At 47.6% G+C, this 21,074-nt stretch overlaps 1 protein-coding gene across 7 annotated transcripts in view; it reads right to left on the bottom strand.

The window, feature by feature from the left end:
• The window catches only part of PRMT7 (protein arginine methyltransferase 7), a 323,317-nt gene that overhangs the window by 264,377 nt on the left and 37,866 nt on the right, over positions 1 to 21,074 (bottom strand). For all 7 annotated transcript variants that reach the window (XR_003857729.1, XM_029608658.1, XM_029608659.1 and 4 more), the window contains one exon: positions 17,095 to 17,207. Coding sequence is in view for 6 of the 7 variants with exons in the window: in XM_029608658.1 (XP_029464518.1) it covers positions 17,095 to 17,207 (113 nt within the window). In the remaining variant the exon portion in view is untranslated. The remainder of the gene's footprint in view (positions 1 to 17,094; positions 17,208 to 21,074) is intronic.

Raw genomic sequence — 21,074 nt, 5'->3', positions numbered from 1 at the left:
GTGACGAGGACATGAGGTAGCTTGGAGCTCAGATGTAAAATGCTCAGACATAGATGAAGATCAGAGGTGGATTCCAGAGAGTCAGGCAAGGATCCGGGTACCCCGATGAGGACTTGGAACCCAGGAAGACTCAGACAAGGGCAAGGACTCAGGACACTCAGAGGAAGACAGAGGTTCAAGATCTGGGAAGAATCCGGGCAATGCTCAAAGACAAATCCTGCCGGAAGAGGACTCCAGCCACCAGGAACGGACACCGGATTAATACGGATTTACTCCCAGGAAAGGTCAGCTGAAGATGAGGACCAGGGTGAGAGAAGCTGAACCCGGAGCTAGGAACTAATGGTACTTCAGGAACAGAACTGGACAAAGGACATCAGGATCAGGACTCGGAACTTGGAACATCAGGACTGGAACGTGGGGCATCAGATACAAAAAGACACCGGTACCTTGGGACATCAGGACATCTAGGCATCTGGACATCAGGGACCTCAAGGACATCTGGAATGTGACAGTTGAAGACATCAGAAGACAGAGACGTCTGAACATCAGGGACCTCAAGAGAGGAGGACCTCATGGACATCTAGAATACAACAGACGAAGACCTCAAAAGACAATGACGTCTGGACATCTGAAGACAAGGGGACATCAGGACATCCGGAGATAGGGAGACATCTGGATATGGAGACACGAAGACATTAGGACATCTGGAGATAAGAGGACGGGATCCGTCGAGAGACCAAGACATGGAATGAAAACGACAATGAAGGTTCAGGAACCATGGACGAAGACAAGGAGTACCAATAAAGAACAGAATGCCTTGAAGAAGCGATGAAGGATCACGGAGGACTCCTGGAGCGAAGAGCTGGAATTGATGGTCCAGGAGCAGTCTGACTCCATGACTGACTCCTTGCAAAGGCACCGATGGAATGAAGGAAGGCCCTCTTTATAAGGCTGAAGAGGAAACTCCTAGAGAACATCAGCAGGAGGCGCCCAGGACAGCCCACTGCTGGCCCTTTAACTGGAGCAGGGAGGCACGGCCACGCACCTAGGATGGAGGCAGGACCTTGGAGAGCGACGTCCTGCTGCACAGGAGGAAGCAGGCCCAATATTGGCGGCTCCCTGCCACAAAGAACAGAAGATTGATGGCAGCTCCCTGCCGCATGAAGAGTAGCTCCAGAGCGGCCTCCAGTCTGCAGAAGAGGACCTGATCGATGGTGGCCTCCAGGCTGCAGGTGAAGGATGACAGCAGCTCCCAGGCCGCGTGGAAGGCCTGGTCCATGGCGGCTCCAAGGCCGCAGCAGCGGCAATGGTGACATCTTCCAGGCTGCGAACATTGACGACGGTGGCGGCCTCCAAGCCGTGAAGAGGATCGTTGGCTTCCAAGGCTGCGAGGGGACAGCGGCGGCCTCCAGGCGGCGTCGGGAAGACATGACTTGAAAAGATGAGGAGGGTAATCAAGCAGTTTGTGTGTACAACAGGAGAAAGGACCTAAAGTTTTCCCTCACATCAAAAGGCAAACCTCGTCCACATCAGTTCAAAGGACTTCCTCAAAGTGCTTCCAGGAAGCCAGAATATAAGAGATATCCTCAGAAAGATTCAGGGGTTGAAAAGCTACCCTCTCAACATCCAAGCTGTGAGAGCACAACAGTCCCTAACTTTGAGAAATGAGAGTTGGAGAATTCCCAGCCTGACTAAATCCCTTATGGACCTCTCCTGCAGGAGCAGGAACCAAATTTGTCTTGGCCAAAAGGGACGCTATGAGAATCATAGTTCCCCAGCCTTTGCAATTAGTGGAATTGGATGATATGCATACAGTAACCCATGGCTTCAATCCAGGGTGAAGGCATTCAAGACTAGTTTGCCTCACATTCCCTTTCTGGGTCAGAAGCGTGGGACCCTTCTGTTCATACAGAATACAAACAGATCTACCATAAGTGTGCCCCACGTGAGGAATATATGGTTTGAATCACCTCTGTCCGGGACTCAAGTCAGTCTGTCCACTAGGGCAGTATTTCCCAACTCTCTGCTGGAGGTACACCTAACCAGATAGATTTTCAGAATTGCCACAATGAATATGCATGAGATAGGATTTGTATTCCCTGGATCGCCAATGAAATCAAATCTATCACATGCATACTCATTGTGGATATCCTGAAAGCCCAGCTGGTTAGGTGTTCCTCCAGGAGAGGGTTGGAAAACACTGCACTGGTCATTCTCCACACCTCAACCTGCCCAATACAAGTCTGTTAATCAACCCCAAAAATTCAGACGCTATAGCTGAATTGTTAAACATGATTTTATGATATGATGACCAACATACTAGGCTTCATGAAGCCTAGTATGTTGAGGGGTTGATTTACAGGCTTGTATTGGGCAGGTTGTAGTGTATTTGATTTCCGATACAATTGGAACCAAATTAAGTATATACCTACTTTGTTTATCTTCAAGTTCATTCTCCACACCTGCCAGATGTGGCTCTGAGAATCATTTCTCGAGAGATAGCCTAGTCCCAATTTTGTTGGTCACCTGATCTCAGAAAGCCTCCAGAGTGCACCCTTAACTCTTAAGAAGTTTATAAGATAAAGCTTTTTCTGAGCCAGCTAAAGGCCTCAGCTGCATCAACCTTCTACATGGGCTCCCCACCCCAGGTTGGATACATTCGTAGTGAGGACAATTTGAAGTGGAGGAATTTGGATAGGTATACCCTTGGCTAGACTGAATGGATCAGCCATTGAGAGGTTGAGCAATTTAGATGCTTTCTTGAAAATCCTGAGTGGTCTGATTCCATTGTAGGCTGAAGGGTTCTTATCATATGAAGATGTGCCAAGAGAGTAATATGGACTGTTGATGCCATGTGGCCAAACAACCTCAACCGAATAGCCATATCCTCTCCACTGCAGATATCAAATGTGATAATGGAGAAATTACTTACCTGATAACTTCATTTTTCTTAATATAGACAGATGGACTCAGGACCAATGGGTTATATGTTCCCCAACCATTAGATAGAGACGGAGTCAGGTTTCAAAGCTGATGACACCCTAGTTACACCCCTGCAGTGACCTCAGCTCATCAGTATCTCTTCAAAAGCCATTGTGGGCGTACTATTAAAAAAAAAAAAAAAGCTTGATTAAAAATGGATAACCGTAATTGTATTCAACCAAACGCTGAATCCCATCAAGATTATAGATGCTCTAATCTAGGGATTGAGTGACAGCTTACCCGTAACCTCTTGGAATAAATATTCATTTCATGGATGATTCCTTGGCACCATTCTTGGGCAGCCATGGGCAGGATGCTGACTCCATCTGTCTACACTAAAGAAAACGAAATTATAAGGTAAGTAATTTCTCCATTTCCTAACGTGCAGTCAGATGTACAAAAGCTACTCCCGATTGAGGTGGGAGTCTGTCTGCGGTCCAGTTAGCACCGCCCTTGCAAAGGCTTTGTCTTCTTGGGCCTGAATGTCCAGGCGACAGAACCTGGAGAAGGTGTGTAAGGAGGGCCATGTTGCCGCTCAGCAGATGTTGACTGAAGACAGCAGTCTAGCTTCCGCCCAGGATACTGCCTGAGCCCTAGAGGAATGAGCTTTAACCTAAAGGGTAATGGCTTTCCTGCCTCTACAAAGGCTCCTGTGACCACCTCCTTGATCCAGAAAACTATGGTAGCCCATGAAGCTGATTTGCCCTGTCTCCTTCCGCCATGAAGAACAAACAAACGGTCCATCTTGCGCACCAGTTCTGAAACTTCCAGATACCGCACCAAAAGCCTACTGACTTTTAAATGGCGGAGGAGTGGTATTCTACCTTGTGCCTATCTAGGGATGGCAACGAAATGGACTGATTCAAATGAAACTCAGAGAGTACCCTGAGCAAGAAGGATGGAACAGTATGAAGTTGTAACGTTCCTGGAGTCATCCAGAGGAACAGTTCCCGACGGGACAATGCCTGTAGTTCAGAGATGCGACGAGCCAAGCTTATCGCCACCAGGAACACAGTTTTCAGGGTTAACAAGCGCAAGGAAAGATTGTGCAGCGGCCGAAAAGAGGGCCCTGCCAAAAACTCCAATACTAGATTAAGATTCCATATGGGAACCGGCCACCTTAGGCGTGGCTGGAAGTGTTTTACTCCTTTCAGAAAATGGACCTTCAAGGAGTTAAGGGACAACCCTTTCTTCAAGCCGTCCTGTAAAAATTCCAGAATCAGTGGGATTTTCACCGTCCGAGGGGCAACACCGTGTTCGTTGCACCAGGCCTCAAATACTTGCCAGACCCGCACATACGCTAAGGACGTAGAGAACTTCCGCTTGCGGAGTAAGGTTGTAATTACTGCCGCTGAATATACATGTTTCATCAGGCGAGCCCTCTTAAGGGCAAACCATAAGATAGAATCGAGTTGTATCCTCGTGAAGGACCGGACCTTGCTGGAGCAGGTCCCTGTGCGGTGGGAGACATGGGGGTGGTCTCCACCAGAAGTCTCTGCATGTCTGCATACCACGGACACCTGGGCCAATCCGGAGCTACTAGTAGTACTAATCCCCTGTGGCACTTGATCCTGCAAATGATCCTGCCCAGAAGGAGCCACAGAGGGAAGCCATATAGTAAGTCCTGTTCTGGCCAGGTCTGAACTAAGGCGTTGATCCCCAAGGACCACTGATCTGTGACTGAAAAATCATGGAACCTTCACATTGTGAGATGTGGCCAGCAGGTCAATGGATGAGAGGCCCAAGTGATCTACCACCAGCTGAAATGCTTTGGCTGACAATGCCCATTCTCCTGGATCCAAACTCTCCCTCCTTAGGAAGTCTGTTCTGACGTTGTCTTTTCCTGCGATGTAGGAGGCAGAGATCATCTGTAGATGTAATTCCGCCCATTCCATAAGAAGATCTATCTCCAGTGGGACTTGCCGGCTCTTGGTTCCTCCCCTAGCACTTGATGTAGGCTACCATTGTTGCATTGTCTGACATTACATGGGCCACCTGACCCTGGAGTATGTGGCTGAACAGTAGACTTGCCAATCTGGCTGCTCCAGCTTCCAGGCGGTTTATGCTACACAGCACCTCTTCCTTGGTCCAACACCCCTGGGCTGTCAGTTCCTGACAGTGAGCTCCCCAACCCCAGAGGCTCGCGTCTGTCATGAGGACCAGCCAGTTTGGCAGGGATAGGCTTATACCCTTGCCCAGGTGAGCTTCCTGTAGCCACCACTGGAACCGAGAACATACTTCCATCGGTAGGTGGAGGCGAATCGAATAGTCTTGAGACAGCGGGTTCCAATGTGTCAGCAGGGAGCATTGAAGAGTTGCATATTTTATTTATTTATTTATTTGAGGTTTTTCTATACTGGCATTCGTGATAAGTATCACATCATGCCAGTTTACAATAAACATGGGGGGATGATAATAGGTTACAATAAAAAGAACAAATAACAAGTGCTGAGCGAAAACAATTGCAGTTACAATAAAACAGGGAAATGTACAACTAGGAGCAGAGAAAGGCGATAGGAATTTAACAGAATACATTTACCAAACTTTAACAGAAAGCATTTACAGAATTTATGGAATTTGCTAGGTTATGTCATTTGCAATGTTATAGTTTTCTGCGTGAGGATAATGACTGGAAGTTGGTTAGTGGTGAGTTAAGATTCTTTCGGTGTCCAGAAAGGCTTTTTTAAATAGCCACGTTTTGAGTCTTTTCCTGAATGTTGGGAGGCAGGGTTCCTGCCGCAGATCTGGTGGGATGGAGTTCCATAGAGGAGGTCCTGCTGTGGAGAATGCCCTGTCTCTGAAGGTTATATGATGGGAGGTTTTGGAGTGAGGTACCTGTAGAGATTCTTTATAGTACTCTCTTATGGGTCTGGAGGAGGTATGTTTTCTGAAAGAGATTTGTAGATTGAGCGGTGCATATTGATGGATAGCTTTGTAGATTGTGGTAATGGACTTATATAAGATTCTATAATGAACTGGCAACCAATGTAGGTCTTTGAGGATTGGAGAAATGTGATCTCTTCTCCATGTATTTGTCAATATTCTGGCTGCCGTGTTTTGAACCATCTGAAGAGGTTTAGTATGCGATGATGGGAGACCTAATAATAAAGAGTTGCAATAGTCTAACTTAGAGAAGATTATTGCTTGTAAGACTGTTCTGTAATCATGAGCGTGGAACAGTGGTTTTATTCTTTTTAGGACATGCAGTTTATGAAAGCAGTCCTTGGTGGTTTGGTTTATAAAAGCTTTTAGGTTTAGCCGATTATCAATGATCACTCTTATGTGCCCTTGCCCACGGGACTACCTCCAGGGTTGATGTCACCAAACCAAGGACCTGAAGATAGCACCACACCTTGGGGCGAATCACGTTCATCAACAGACGCACTTGGGACATCGACTTCCTTATCCACGAGGGTGGGAGGAAGACCTTGCCTTGCTTGGTGACAAACCAGACTCCCAGATATTCCAAGGACTAGGAGGGCTTGAGACTGCTTTTGACCATGTATATAATCCAACCAAGCTCCTGAAGCAGAGACGTCACCCTGCTGGTCACCTAGAGACTCTCTTCCAATGACTTCTCCTGGATCAACCAGTCATCTAAGTTTAGGTGCACCAGGATTTCCTCTTTCCTCAATGCCGCTGCTACGATCACCATAACCTTGGAAAATGTTCTGGGGGCTGTGGCCAGGCCAAAGGGAAGTACCCGGAACTGATAATCGTGGTGCAGTACTGCAAAGTGTAGGAAACGCTGATGTTCTTGCCAGATTGAAATATGAAAGTAGGCCTCAGAAAGGTCCAGGGAGATTAAGAACGCTCTCAGTTGTACGGCCATTATGAAGAAGCGCAGAGTTTCCATGCGGAAATGAATTACTCGTAGGCGTCGGCTGACACTCGAGGTCGAAAGGAACCCTCCTTCTTGGATATGATGAAAGAGAATAACACCCCACATTTTCTTAGGGCACAGGTACTGGAAATATAGCCCTCAATTTGAGGAGCCCTATCAAAGTAGACTCCACTGCCTGCTTCTTGTGCTGGGAGTGGCAAGGAGACATCATGAACATGTCCTGAAGAGTGCTGCTTAACTCCAGCGCGTTTCCTTTTTGTATGACATCCAGTACCCATTTGTCCGAAGTGTTCTTGACCCACCGCTGGTAGAAGAGGGATAGTCGACCCCCTATCTCCTCATTCTGTGGATGGGTTGGCAAAACTTCATTAGGGAGTTTGGGCCAAACCTAAACCCGAGCCTATCTCTCTCTTGGGCTGTCAACTCCAAAAGGATTGAGACCTCTGAAAATGTTGAGTTTCTGTACATCCAAAAGCATTGGGAGCCCCTGGATCAACCCCTCATAGGCGAGGCACGCTGTAACTGCTTTCTCTTATCTTCCGGTAGCGGGGCACTGGAGATTCACCCACTTACTGGCCAGTTTTTCCAATTCACTTCCGAAGAGGAGTGATCCCTTAAAGGGCATCTTTGTGAGGTTTGCCTTAGAGGTCGCATCTGCTGACCAATTTTGCAGCCATAGCTGTCTTCTGGCCACTACCACTGAGGCCACGCATTTGGCCAAGGTACAGACTAGGTCAGAGACTGCATCAGCGGTGGACTCCATAGTTTATCTGGAATATGCCCATGACTCATCCACCTCTCGAGAGGAGCAGGCACGAGCAATCCACCAGGACACAACAGGAAGCAATCTGTAAAGTCACTGCTGTTGCATGTCAAAGGCTTGTTTAAGGTTGGACTCCATCCACTGATCATGCGCATCCTTTAAGGCTGCTCCTCCCTCCACTGTGATAGTTGTTTACTTCGAAATGGTGCAGACCAGCGCATCTACTTTAGTGAAACACAGGTGTTCTCTCGCTGCCGGGATCCATTAGGTATAGAGCTTCTAATGCTCGACCAGCTTTAAAACTCGCTTCAGGGGCGTCCCATTCCAGGTCAATTAACTTCTGGATGGCTTCCAGCACTGGGAAATAGCAAGAGGCTTTCCATAGAGGTACCAGAATGGGATTCTTCTTTGGTTCTGCACAATGTTCGCCCCAGGAACTCCCAGTGTCTTTAGGGCCTGCAATTCATCTCTATGGAAAAAACGTAACATGGTCCAATGTGGCTCCAAACATGGTGGGATTTCCCCATCTTCCAAGGAATCTGGATCCCTTTTTTGTCTGTGCTGTCTGGGTCCCTGCCAGGGATACCCTTGGTGAAATGAGGCATGTCTCGAGGCCTACCGATAAGGCTGGGAGAGGGAGGCCCTACCAGCTGGGGTTCCATCCGAAGAGGGGCAAGTGAAGCAGACTGTCCAGTAGGAAGGATTGAAGGCCTTGAAAAAATTCACCCAAGAGAAGGCCACCAGGTCCATGGGGTTGACGCTGTTGGATTTCCCTCTCCCATGGAAAACCCAGCCCCAGGATTACTCAGATCCGGGGTACTTTCAGTTAAGGTTGTTGGTGATCCATTCTCAGAGTGGGAGGATCCAGGCTTAGTAAAGTCTGGGGAGGTCAATTCTCCCTGGGCCTCTTCACAGTACTGACATAAGTAAGAATCAAGCTCAGACTGTGTAGCTCTAATATGACAGGCAGCACAGAGAGAATGGCGCTTATGTTTCTTTGCTGCTGGAGTCATTAGGGACGTAGTTGCATGTTCAGCCAGCTCGCGCTTAAAATTTTGTTGCACAGATTTCGGGCACCTACGCAGGTCACGGGCTTTACCTAAATTTTGCACTTAGAGCGATGTGCACAAACAGATGTGCACTACGTTGTGCGCGTACGTGTGCGCGCAAATATACGCACACAATGCATGCACAGAGCTGGCACGCACCACGCATACTGACATTCTATGACGGGCAATAGAAGATACACAAAGTGCGCAAGATGGCGCCGCGGTGGCCTACTGAGCCTAAAGCGCAGCCTTGTCTACCAGGGAGCTGCTCAACCCACTCAGAAGCCCATTTCCCCTTACACCAATCGGATCAGAAACAACTTCGGCACAAAGCACTGAGCAAGGAGACCGGAGGAATTCTTACCAAAACCCCTCCAATGTCTATGAATCGGAAGGAATTCTCTTCTCTTTCCTTTTTGTTTTTTTGCTTACCAACTGAGTACACAGATGGTCTCCGGCTGCGGGGACAGAGGTCTTTGGCTATAACCGCCGCACTCTGCTTCCTGCACCCACTGCCTATCAGCCACTTCAGCAGCAATGTGCACGCTGGGAACCGGCTACCAGACAGAGGCTCACCTCTGAAGGATCTCGGAACCTCAGGAATTCTCAACTGGGGGAGGGACTTTTAGGTATCACCGCAGGAAAGCAGGGCTCTATCTTTCTCCAATTTAAAAGTAGAATTTCTTCTTCTAAAAGGTACAGCGATCCAGATAGGGAAAGAACATCCACATCTGCTAAGAGTCAGAGAGATACTGAAGGGCTGAGGTCACTGCAGGGGTGTATCTAGGGTGAATTCAGCTTTGAAACCTGACTCCATCTCCATCTGCTAGCAGGGGAGCACATAACCCACTGGTCCTGAGTCCATTTAACTACACGATAAGAAATCCATGCCTTGTGGCTGGTATACTCTTGCCTGAGTTGTGTCTAGCAGTATTCCTTTAAATTCCTATTGAAATGATAGATTCAAATAGTACATGGAGTAGCTGATGATGAATGCTAATAACTCCAACAACCAGAAGGTTCCACTCATTGTTATAGTATGGAACCTCCATCAGATATGCTCTTGACCAGTCAATCATCCAGGCAGAGGAACACATGTACCTTCAACTTGTGTAAATGCATTGTCACCACTGCACGATATTTTGTGAAAACACATGGGGCTGATGCCTGGCCAAAGGCCAGCACACAATGGAGAGTTGTGATCCCTATAACAAATCTGAGATATTTTCTATAACCTGAAAACCGCTGTGTGGGTGTAAACATCATTTAGATCTAGAGAACATACCTAGCCCCTTTTTTCTAAAAATGGAATCAAGATGCCCAGGAAAACCATATTGAACTTTTCCTTCTTCGGGAGCTTGTTCAAGACCCTAGGATGGAACAGAATCTCTTTGAGTTTTCTGGAAACAGGAAATACCTGGAATTGAATCTTCTTCCTCTTACACCTGATGGAATGAGTTTGGCCTCTTAAGAGAGAAGAGAAATCCATTTGCTAAGATACCACCCAGGCAGATTTTGGTGGGTAATTTGGAGGGATGCCCAACAACATAAGAGCATAAGATATGCCATACTGGGTCAGACCATGGGTCAACCAAGTCACAAGTACCCAAACATTAAATGAATAAATCCCAAGCTTCTAATCCTTATTGATTAATAGCAGTTCGTGGACTTCTGCTCTAGGAACTTATCTAAACCTTTTTTAAACCCAGTTACACAAACTGCCCTAACCATATCCTCTGGCAATGAATTCCAGAGCTTAATTATGCGTTGCGTGAAAAAATGAGCTACTTGCTAACTTCAAGTATTGTCTGTATCCTTTTCATATTATGCTGAGGACCTAAGTGTCAGAAGTTATACTGGGCCAATGATTTACATAAAATTTCAGCCTGCCCCCAATAGAAAAGTGCTCCAGCACAGATATTGGGATCTCGGTTATGCACTTTACAATCCAGTCAAAACACCATCCCAGATTTTGGTTAGAATGATGGCTATGGCTTTGGGGATCTCTGCTACTATGTGCAAAAGCACAAGGACTCTGTTGCTATCAGGACCAAGAAAGTGGAGTAAAATATCTCCTCTGCTAGAAGAAATGCCATAATCGGCACGCCACTCAGGTACCTCCTGATTGAGGAGATTGAGTTGGAGTAGCAGTGGTGAGGTTCTAGAATATTAAACAATGGTCCTTAATCTGAGACACCCCTTCTCTAAACTTACTTCAGAGTTTATCATTGCATGGCATTTCTAACTGTTTCCAGTATTTCTTGTCAGCGGTTTCAGCCCACAGCCAGGTGAGTCTGTGGGCCTCAATACCTACTGCAGAGAATCTCCATGCTGTCTTGAAAACATCAAACATGTCCTGACCATGTGTTTTCTACACAGCATACCCTTGTTCACCAGTGATTTTAAGTCATCACACTGCTTCTGAGGAAGCTGCTCAGCTGCTTATTTCACCATCTTCATGTCTATCATGCACTGGCCTATGCAAAGTTGAAAGGATGTTATGCAGGCATTGAGTATAGTTCCCTGAAAAACATTACTCCCAGGAGGGTATGAAAATCCTTTGGGGGCTTGGATGAATGGGTCTTATTTCTCTTGGTCATCTTGAGAGCAGATTCAACTACTACAGACTGGTGCGGCAGTTATTTCTCAAATCTGGGAGCTTTCTGGACCAGACTATCACGTCTGCCTCTTTGTTTACTGGAGCCACAGAGAAGGGTTCTTTCACATCCTCACTTAGATTTCATGAACTGGCACTGCCATGATATCCTTAGAGGGCTCCACAAATCAGAGGATGTTCAGCATCTTACTCCTTTGATAAGGTAAATGGAATAACCTTTGTCATTCTCTAGATAAAAATGGCAAAAGGAGAGGTCCTCAGGAGGAGACCTTCTCCTTTCCAGTTCTTGTTGCCGCCTGGAGGATAAGCACAGTTTGGTAATCACCATACTGATGGTGATTACTAGCCCATCAGGGGAGAAACTTCCCCAAGACACAGATGTTCTTTGGGGTATAGGGCCAAGTGACAAGTGCTTCCCTCTGTGAGACCTTGTCTGCTAGCCGGATGAGATCCAGGTCTATGCCCCTGGCCTACCAGCTGGGCTTGGAATATTCCTGGGATATGGATGGGGATCTACCAGGCTACTGCGGGTGCCCCCCTGATGGTTGATGTATGACACAGTGGTGGAGATGTCGGATAGCACTCTTACCACTTTGCCGCGTATGAGGGGCAAGAACTCCTGCAGAGCCAGACGCACTGCCCTGGCCTCCAGCCGATTGATGTGCCAGTGAGACTGAATAGGTGACTATATCCCCTGGGTGGACGGGGACAGGCAGACTGCCCCCCAGCCCGAGAGACTGGTGTCCGTGGTCACTATCATCCACTGTGGAGACTGAAGGGGCATACCCCGGAGGAGATGGGGGAGCGAAAGCCACCACTGCAAGTCAGCGATGATACTGTTCAGACACCGGCTGCCAACGTGATAGCAAAGCTTTCTGTAACGGACGCATATGAGCAAATGCCCAGGGGACTAGATCGATGGTGGAAGCCATGGACCCTAGAACCTGCAAGTAGTCCCAGGCCGTTGGAAGAGGCAGTGAGATCAAGTCCCGGATCTGGTCGATCAACTTGAGGGCCTGTGCACGAGGCAAAAAGACTTTGCCGAGTCGGGTGTCGAAGCGTGCTCCCAGGAACTCCCAATTGCTTTTGGAATAATTCACTATCCACCCTAGAGACATGAGGAGGGCCAATACCCGATCTACCTCCTGTTTGCAGAGAACCTCCGACTTAGCCCGCACAAGCCAGTCGTCCAGATAGGGATGAACTAGGATGCCTTCCCGACGAAGGGCTGCCACCGCCACCACCACCACCATGATCTTGGTGAAGGTGCAAGGCGCAGTCGCAAGGCCGAATGTTAGGGCCCAAAACTGGAAGTCCCGATTGAGAATGTGGAAGCGAAGATAGTTTTGATAATCGTGGTGGATCGGGATATGGAAGTACGCCTCCATCAGATCGAGCAAGGCGAAGAACTCTCCGAGGCGAACCGCCGCGATGACCGTTCGCAGCGTTTCCATGCGAAAACACGGGATTTTGAGGGCTTTGTTGACTCATTTGAGGTCCAGGATCGGCCGAAAGGCCCCATCCTTCTTGGGAACAACAAAGTAGATGGAATACTGGCCTACGCCAAGCTCTCTTTCCGGGACCGGGACAACTGCGCCCAGGCTCAGTAGTCTGGTGATGGTTTGCTCCACCGCTTCTCGTTTGGAGCACCTACAAGGGGAGAATAGGAAGAGATCCGGTAGGTCGCGGACAAGCTCGAAGACATACCCTTCTCATACAATGTCGAGGACCCACTGGTCCTACGTGATCTTGACCCATTCCTCGAGAAAATGGGAGACACGACTGCCCAGAAACGGGATCGAGGAATGGGCCGGCTGACCTTCATTGAGTGGCAGGCTTAGGGGTGGTGCATGCGGGCTGGCCCTCGCGAAAGGGCCGACGTCCACGAAAGGGCTGCCACCAAGACTGAGACCGGGAAGAATAACCCCTCGTGGCACCACCCCGTCCACGTGGGGTATACTGTCTCTGTCCCTGGAAACGAGGAGGGGAGGGTGTGAAGGAGCATGCTGGTCTCGGCCGATCCTCCGGGATCTTATGGATCTTATTGTCCCCCAAGGAATCCATAAGCTTCTCCAGGTCCTCACCAAACAGCAACTTACCTTTGAAGGGCAGCGAGCCCAACCGTGCCTTGGAGGACGGGTCAGCCTACCAATTGCGTAGCCAAAGGAGTCACCTAGCTGACACCGCCGAGGCCATCACTTTTGCCTGGACGCGGAGGAGGTCGTAGAGCGCATCAGCCCCATAGGCGATGACAGCTTCTAAACGCTCGGCCTGCTCCGCCTCAAGAAGATCCTGGGCCCCGAGTAGCTGTTGGGTCCACCTAAGAACAGCCCGCAACATGAGACTGTTGCAAGCAGTCGCGCAGACCCCCAGGGCCAAGACCTCGAAAATGCGTTTCATGTGCGCTTCAAGTTTGCGGTCCTGCCCGTCCTTCAGGGCTGTAGATCCCTCCACCAGGATAGTAGTGTGTTTGATGACCGCAGAAACGTAGGAATCCACAGAGGGATTTCTCAAGTTTTCCAAACCGTCCTCCGGGAGGGGATATAGCTTGTCCATAGCACACCCCACCCAGAGTCCTGCTTCAGGGGCCTCCCACTCCCGCAGGAGCAATAGCTTGTGCATTGAATGAAATGGAAAAGCGCTTGCCAAAGCCCTGAGTCCCGCCAGGACCGGGTCCATATTTTTAGGCAAGGAGTCCGTGAGGGTATCCGCAGAGGGCCCCTCCAACTCTAATTCCTGGAGGACAAAGGGGATGAGGGGCTCCAACTCCTCCCTTTGGAACATACGGAGGGCCCTGGGGTCTTCCCCTTCCAGGGGAGGGAGGATTGCCGTGGAATCCGAAAGGGGGTCGGGGTCCGGGAGGACCAGGTCCACTGGGGGATCAAGAGGGGGGGGGGCACACCTGGGACCACCCACACCCGAAGGGACCCCGGGGCTCTGCAGCCGGGGCACAAGTCAACGGCGCAGAGCGAGGAATTTTTGCTGAGGGTTGTCAGAGGGGGCTTCCCCCTCCTCCTGCAGGCTAGCTAGATAGGATTTACGCATAAGCAGAACAAATTCCGGAGAAAAATGGGGCCTGGAACTCCCGGGGGGAGGGGCAGGGGGATCAGGGATCACGTCCTAGGGGGCCTCGGGGCTTAAATCAGGGGTTAGCTCCAAAAAATTCGGCTCCCCAGCCCCAGGCAACTCCAAAACGGGAGCTGCCGAAAAATCCAAGATGGCCACCGTTCCCGGGCTTTGCCAACCCGGGAATGGCCTGGCCATGCGTTGGGGATTCAATCCCCGGGCTAGATTTGCCTGCCCTGCCAAGGAGGGGCCTTCCCCACCCGGCAGGCAGGCAGAGCAAAGTCCCTCCTGCGAAAAACGCGAAGCGGGCAGCCCACAAAAAAGGGAGGCTGCCGGCCGCGCCATTGCAGGAGCCGCACTGAGAGAAAAAAAAAGTATAAAAATAAAAATGATTGGCAGCCCGCCGGCAGGAGAGAAGCAGGGGAGGAACCTGCTGACTCCTGCCTGTATGGCTGCCGGTTCGAGCCCCCTGAACACCAAAGAATAAAATTATAAAAAATAATTTACAAGTGTTGAAAAAGTTTACAATACAAATATTAAAACTTTTTTTTTTTTTTTTAACTGAGCACAGCACTGGGCTCTAAGCCCCCTCGGCAGCCAGAGGAGGGGGAGACGAGAACCTGACCACCAGTCTCGGTCCCCACACTGGGAAGCGCAAACGGACTCAGGCTATGCAGCGCACAAGGGGCTAAGCCCCCTTGAGTCCGGCAAGACTAGGAGACGGCACTGTCTCCTGTACAAGAAAAAGAATCCTAACGGATGTACTTTATTATTTCTATGAAAGGAAAAAAAACAGCTAAGAATTAAGTACTTGCTTGATCCAAAAAAGATAAGGATAGCCGGCTAAGAAGCCGAATCAGGAGACTGAAGGGTGAGCTGATCCACCTGCTGGGAGACAGACAAATACTGAAGGGTTACAGGATGGGCTCTGTCCTCATATAGGGCACCTTTTCAGTTTTAGTCTGTCTCCACCTGCTGGAAAGGAGGCTCAACTCAAGGTCTGGACTGATCCGGGTACTTACAGGGAATGAACCTTTCATCTTCTTTGGGTGGGTGGGGGATAGACAATGGTCTATCCACGTGGTCCTCTATGTTGTTGCACTGTCAGCAGTCAATGCAGCTCCTTCAGTGTCAGTGCCTCAGATACTGATGGGCCAGACTTACATATCTCAAAATGCTTCTGCATACGGTGAAGTCAGGAAAGACATTAAATTCTCACACAGGGAGCACTTATTTAAGCATTTTTCTCCGGTAAGAACATCGGACAAAAAACAAACAGCCAAACCAAACAACTTGATGACAAACATGAGTGGTGCCGCCCTGATGAACTGGTGTACAACATGGTCGCAAAAAAAAAAAAAGATAAATCTACCTTGGTTTAAAAAGGGGAACAAAGACCGCAGGGCCCTATGAAAGATGAACCCTGCCTTTTCAGAAAACCCTACAGAAAAAATGCTAAGTTAGTTCCAACCTAATACATATATGTATGAATGCAAAGATGAAGGAAAACTACAATTTAATAAAAACAAAAACAAACTTATACTTTATTTTATTACAAACACACAGGACTCTACTAGGCAATTGCAAAATGGAGTGGGGATGTTAGAACAAGAGTGGCTGAATGAAAAACTGTGAATAGCTTTCTGAATCAGACATTTTATATGCACTTTACGTATACTCAAATCATAAAAAGGCTTCCCATTCAATAACGGTGTTTAGACCCATGTGGATAGACCATGCGCCAATTGTATATAATTTCTTGTTCTCTGCATCGAAGTCACTACCCCAGGGAAGTTCAGGGAAGTTCTATATGTTGAAGGACAAAAAACTGCACTTGTTTTATTGTGTAATTAAATGTCAGCCAATGCTTGAGCAAGGGCCTAGTAGAGTTCCGTATGCAACACTTTGGTATTTAAACTCTATTGCGCAACTTCGGCATTCAGCCTCTGTATGGTTTCTCCCGTAGCCCTGGGCGCAAAGAAGACTCACATAAGCTCTATACAAATTCTCTCCTTCTTTATTTTCACTAGCATAGATTCAAACACCCTGCTGTTCTCATAATAGACTTAGAAAAAAAAATGTTTTTGTTTTGTCATGTTTTAGATGTTGAAACCATCTTGATATCAATTCTACGTATTCTGTCAGTAACACTGTGGTAAAATGACTTTTTATTGAATAATGGATGCTGAAACATGCTGTAAGTAAACATACAAAGGCTTTTTTATTTATTATGTGTAAAAAAAGCATGGTTTTTAGAAATATATTTTATTATTCAACAGTATTTAAACATTGTGACGTTCGCTGGTATTCTGCCCCTGATGAAGCCGTTCATCGGCAAAACATCAAGGCCTTCTGCTGGGGTTAGAATATTTGTTTCACGCTCATTAAAGCTGCAAATTCTTCGTTGCTGCATCCTGTGCATGGATCCAGCACAACAGATTGTATATTGCCCTGAAAGAGGATTATTAGCTTATGAACAGCATATCCCTGGGCAAGACAGTCTTTAATTTTACAGATTAGAAAAAGTCATTGTTAGTAATCCATGGCAGTTGCTGTATCTTTCACTCAATATGAAATGTATTCATTTTAATACAGTTTCATAAATTATTTTAAACCTTTTTCTTTATAATAAATTAGAATTCTTTTCTTAAATTACAGTGTTCCTTCATCTTTGCATTCATATCTATATATATATATAAATATGCAGTATATCCATAAGAACACATGTATATAGTCTAATTTAGACATACATTATCTGTAGGTACCAACACACCTGTACAAGATGCTTGTGAGCATGTTCATAGCTTGGTAAAGCTCCTTCTCCAATCAGCTCAGTATCAAACAGCTCTGTTATCAGGATGTTAGCACGGCCTTTCATATCTCCATCTAAAATAAATAAACCAGCAGGTAAGAAGTGCACTTGCCAATTAATGAAAAGCATTTGTTTTCACTATAAATGTTATGTTCATATACAGTTTTAGTTGCTCTTTTGTACTCTTCAAATATCCCACAACTCACTTATTTTTTCCTTATGTAACTTTTATATCATAGTTAGTTTATTGCATTTGATATATTGCTTTTCCATTGAAAAATCAAAGTGGTGTTTACATAAGAAGCCTGTTCTTGGACACATTAATTTTCCAGCTTTTTGCCCTCTTTTTCCTTTGTGAGTTTTCTAGGTGAGGCTGGGAGACCAAAATCTGTGGGCTACCATAGGAAAAGAGTTTCTCTGTGGTAAGAGAACCAAGTTGTCAGACTATATAATGTTCTGGCTACCGAGTCTGCAATAACTAAGAGACTGGTGTTTTTTAAAGTTTCCTTTTGGGGATTTGTAAGTTCATGGATACAGGCTGGATAGCATCATATACCCCCCTGAAGCCTTCTAAAAAGTTAAGCTGTGCAGGGTCTTCAAATATCAGATCACAGAAAGAAATAAAATCCCCTTTTCTCCTATACTTCCTTGGCTATGCTATTGTCTTCCCACAGACAGCCCTGATCAAGTTGCAAATGAGAGTCATTGCCATCTCCAACAGCTCCGACTCTCTGGGATCTAATTTCCTCTGACTGAGAAAATCTGCCTAAACATTGTAAACCCCAGCAACGTGAGGTGCTGCTATACTCACCAAGTGGTCCTGCACTCAGAGAATCAACTCCTGAGTATAGCCTGACTCCTGATTCTTCCCTGCCGGTTGATGCAGGCCACAGTCGTTGCATTGTCTGAGAACGCTCACCGGACGACCGCACAACCGTAGCAGAAAGGCACATAAAGCATACCTCAATGCTCTCATCTCTAACCGACTGATAGACCAAGAAGCCTCTTTCTTTGACCACTGGCTCTGCGCAGACTGATCCTGACACACTGCACCCCAGCCCAAAAAGATGGCATCAGTGGTGAGAACCACCCAATCTGGAACTTCTAACTGCACACCTCGCTCCAGTCTGGACCAAAGAAGCTACCACAAAAGATTGTCCCTCCTTTCCCTTTGAGCAGAAGGGGAAGCTGAAACTTCTCCAACAGATTCCAGTGGGAGAGAAGAACCCTCTGAAGAGGCCACATAAGTGCAAATGTCCAAGGCACTAGTTCCTATGTCAAAGCCATAGAACCCTGGATTTACAAATAGCCCCACACCCTGGGCACCAAAAGCTCCAACAGATGACGAACTTGCCCCTGTAACTTCAATATTCTCCCCTCCATGAAGAATACTCTCCCCTCCTGCCTACTGAGTCGAGCCCCTAGCTATTCCAGGGACTGGGAGGGAATAAGATGGATCTTCGCAAGATTCACCACCCAGCCTAAAGACTGCAACCTTCGCAGCACCTTCTGCAATAAAGGACGACAGAGCTCCTCCGACTTCGCCCTGATGAGCTAGTTGTCCAAATACAGATGAACCAGCACCACCTCTCATCTCAAGGCTTTCATCACTACCACCATCACCTTGTTGAATGTTTGTGGAGTTGTTGCCAACCCGAACGGAAGAGCCCTACACTGAAAATGTTCTCCTAGAACCATAAACCTCCGAAAATGCTGATACTCCTGTCTGTTGGCAATATAGAGATAAGCCTCTGTAAGATCCAGACACCAAAAACTCTTCTGCGCACTGCCATGATGACTGACCTGAGGGTCTCCATGAGAAAGCGAGGAACCTTGAGGACAGCATTCATCTTTTTCAAGTCCAGAATTGGGTGAAACGTCCCTTCTTTCTTCAGTAATACAAAATAAATAGAATACCAACCTGTTCTTTGCTCCTCTTAAGGAATGGGCACTATAGCTCCTAGATAGTGTAGGAGGTTCACAGTATCTTGAACCACCAACCGCTTCATGTGAGAAGCACGCGGGGACATGAGGATAGTATCTCGTATGGTTGAGCAAATTCTAACGCATAGCTGTCTTTTTATCACACTTAAGACCTACTCGTCCATGGTCATTTTGGTCCACTCCTCGTAAGAGAGTGCCAAATGTGCCAGCGGTAACCAAAAATTATGGACCATCCTCACTTCACTGCAAGGACTTTGCTCCCCCTGCACCAGGATTGTCTCGGGATGGCCTTCGACTCCCACCCGAAAGGACTGAGTCCTGACTGCAGCCTGTCTCTGAGGTCCCTATGATCCCTTGGTTTGGTGAAACTTTCCATTGTCTCAAAACCATGCCTGAGCAGGAAAAAAAAAACTCCTGACCTTTGGCTTAATTTTTGGCAACTTATGCATTTTAGAATCTCCTAAATGCTTCATTATCTGTTCCAGGTCCTCTCCAAACAAGAGCCTGCCCTTAAATGGAAGAGCACCCATCTAAGATTTGAATCACACATCTGCTGACCAGTTGCACAATCACACCAACCTCCTAGCTGAGATTGCCAATGACATGATCCCGGAAGACGTCCTGATCAAATCAAAGGAGGCATCCGCCCCATACACCACGGCCGCTTCCAGATGCTCAGCTTGCTGTGCTGCCAGACCCGATACCACCCGCTTCTCCTGCAATTCCTGAACCCAACACAGACATGCCCTCTGCATAAGATAGCTGCACACCGCAGCCCTTATGCCAAGGGCCCAAATCTCAAAGATTCTTTTGACTGCAGCTCCAACTTGCGATCCTGCACATCCCTTACAATGGCAGAGCCTGCCACCATCATGGTTTTCTTCATGATACCAACACTGAGGTCTCAACTTTAGGCAGAGGTAGCAATTCCAACGTATCCTCCGGTAACAGAGCGTTGCATAGCTCTGCATACCATTTAGCTGGATTCCAGAGTGTCTCACTCCCAAACTACCAACTTTTTTTTACCAGTTTATGAAAAGGAAAAGCCTTCACCGGACTGCACACACCATCCAAGATGGGATCCGCTCCCTCCAAATCAGATTCTTTCTGATCTACCTTGATCCCCAACTCCTGAAGAATCTGCGGAATCAAAAGGCCAGAGCTCTTCTCTACGGAAAAGGTGCACCAATTTGGGAACATTTCCCTCGGCCACAGGAACCTCCTCTGGCTCTCCATCCAGGTCCACCACATCCGGTAACGTACCTGCGACCTGGGAGTTCCCTGCTGTTGCTTTGGGACTCTCAGAGTTATCAGTGTCCCCCCTGCTGACCACCAGATGGCGAGGAAAGAACCAAAGCATGCCAAATGCCATCTGTACGCCTCCTCTTGGATGGAGCAGGTTTATCCCTTGACCAAGACTCAACTATGGAGCGGGACCAGGCCTTAGAGCGATACCTCGCCTCCTTCCTGGCCAAGTATGTCTTGTGCATGAGGAGAACAAAATCAGGTAAAAAAGCATGAGACTCCTCATAATCCTTATCATCTGCATCATAGTCTCCCCGGCGGCGATCCCCAGGCCTCCCCAACAGTTGTTGAAGGCTGTACAGGAGGAGACAAAATGTCCGACATTCCTGCTCAGCACGAACAACTTCCCGTGGCAGGCCTGGGCATTGGCACCAAAGAGGCCGGCTTAGATCATGAGGGAAGCATCCCTAACGTGCCTTCTCCCCCGGAAAAACATTCAGAGCATAAGCCTTCTCTACTGAGTTGTGACTGCAAGCCCCCACAAGCGCAACATGCCATATTGCAAGCCATGACTGGAAGCACGTGTTCTGGAGCTGCGATCTTCTAGCTGTACCAGTCAGAGCCTTCACTGCCCCGGGAGACCTGTCTGCCTCAGCAAGAACCACTGGACTGCCCTGTGCCCACTCAAATAATCAGCCGCTGATGCAAGCACACAAAGAAAAGCAAAGGAAGCTTTTTTTTTTTTTTTTTTT

This window comes from Rhinatrema bivittatum, chromosome 7, assembly GCF_901001135.1.
Source record: "Rhinatrema bivittatum chromosome 7, aRhiBiv1.1, whole genome shotgun sequence".
NCBI classification, from domain to species: domain Eukaryota; kingdom Metazoa; phylum Chordata; class Amphibia; order Gymnophiona; family Rhinatrematidae; genus Rhinatrema; species Rhinatrema bivittatum.
This window is presented reverse-complemented; position numbering and strand designations above follow the sequence as displayed.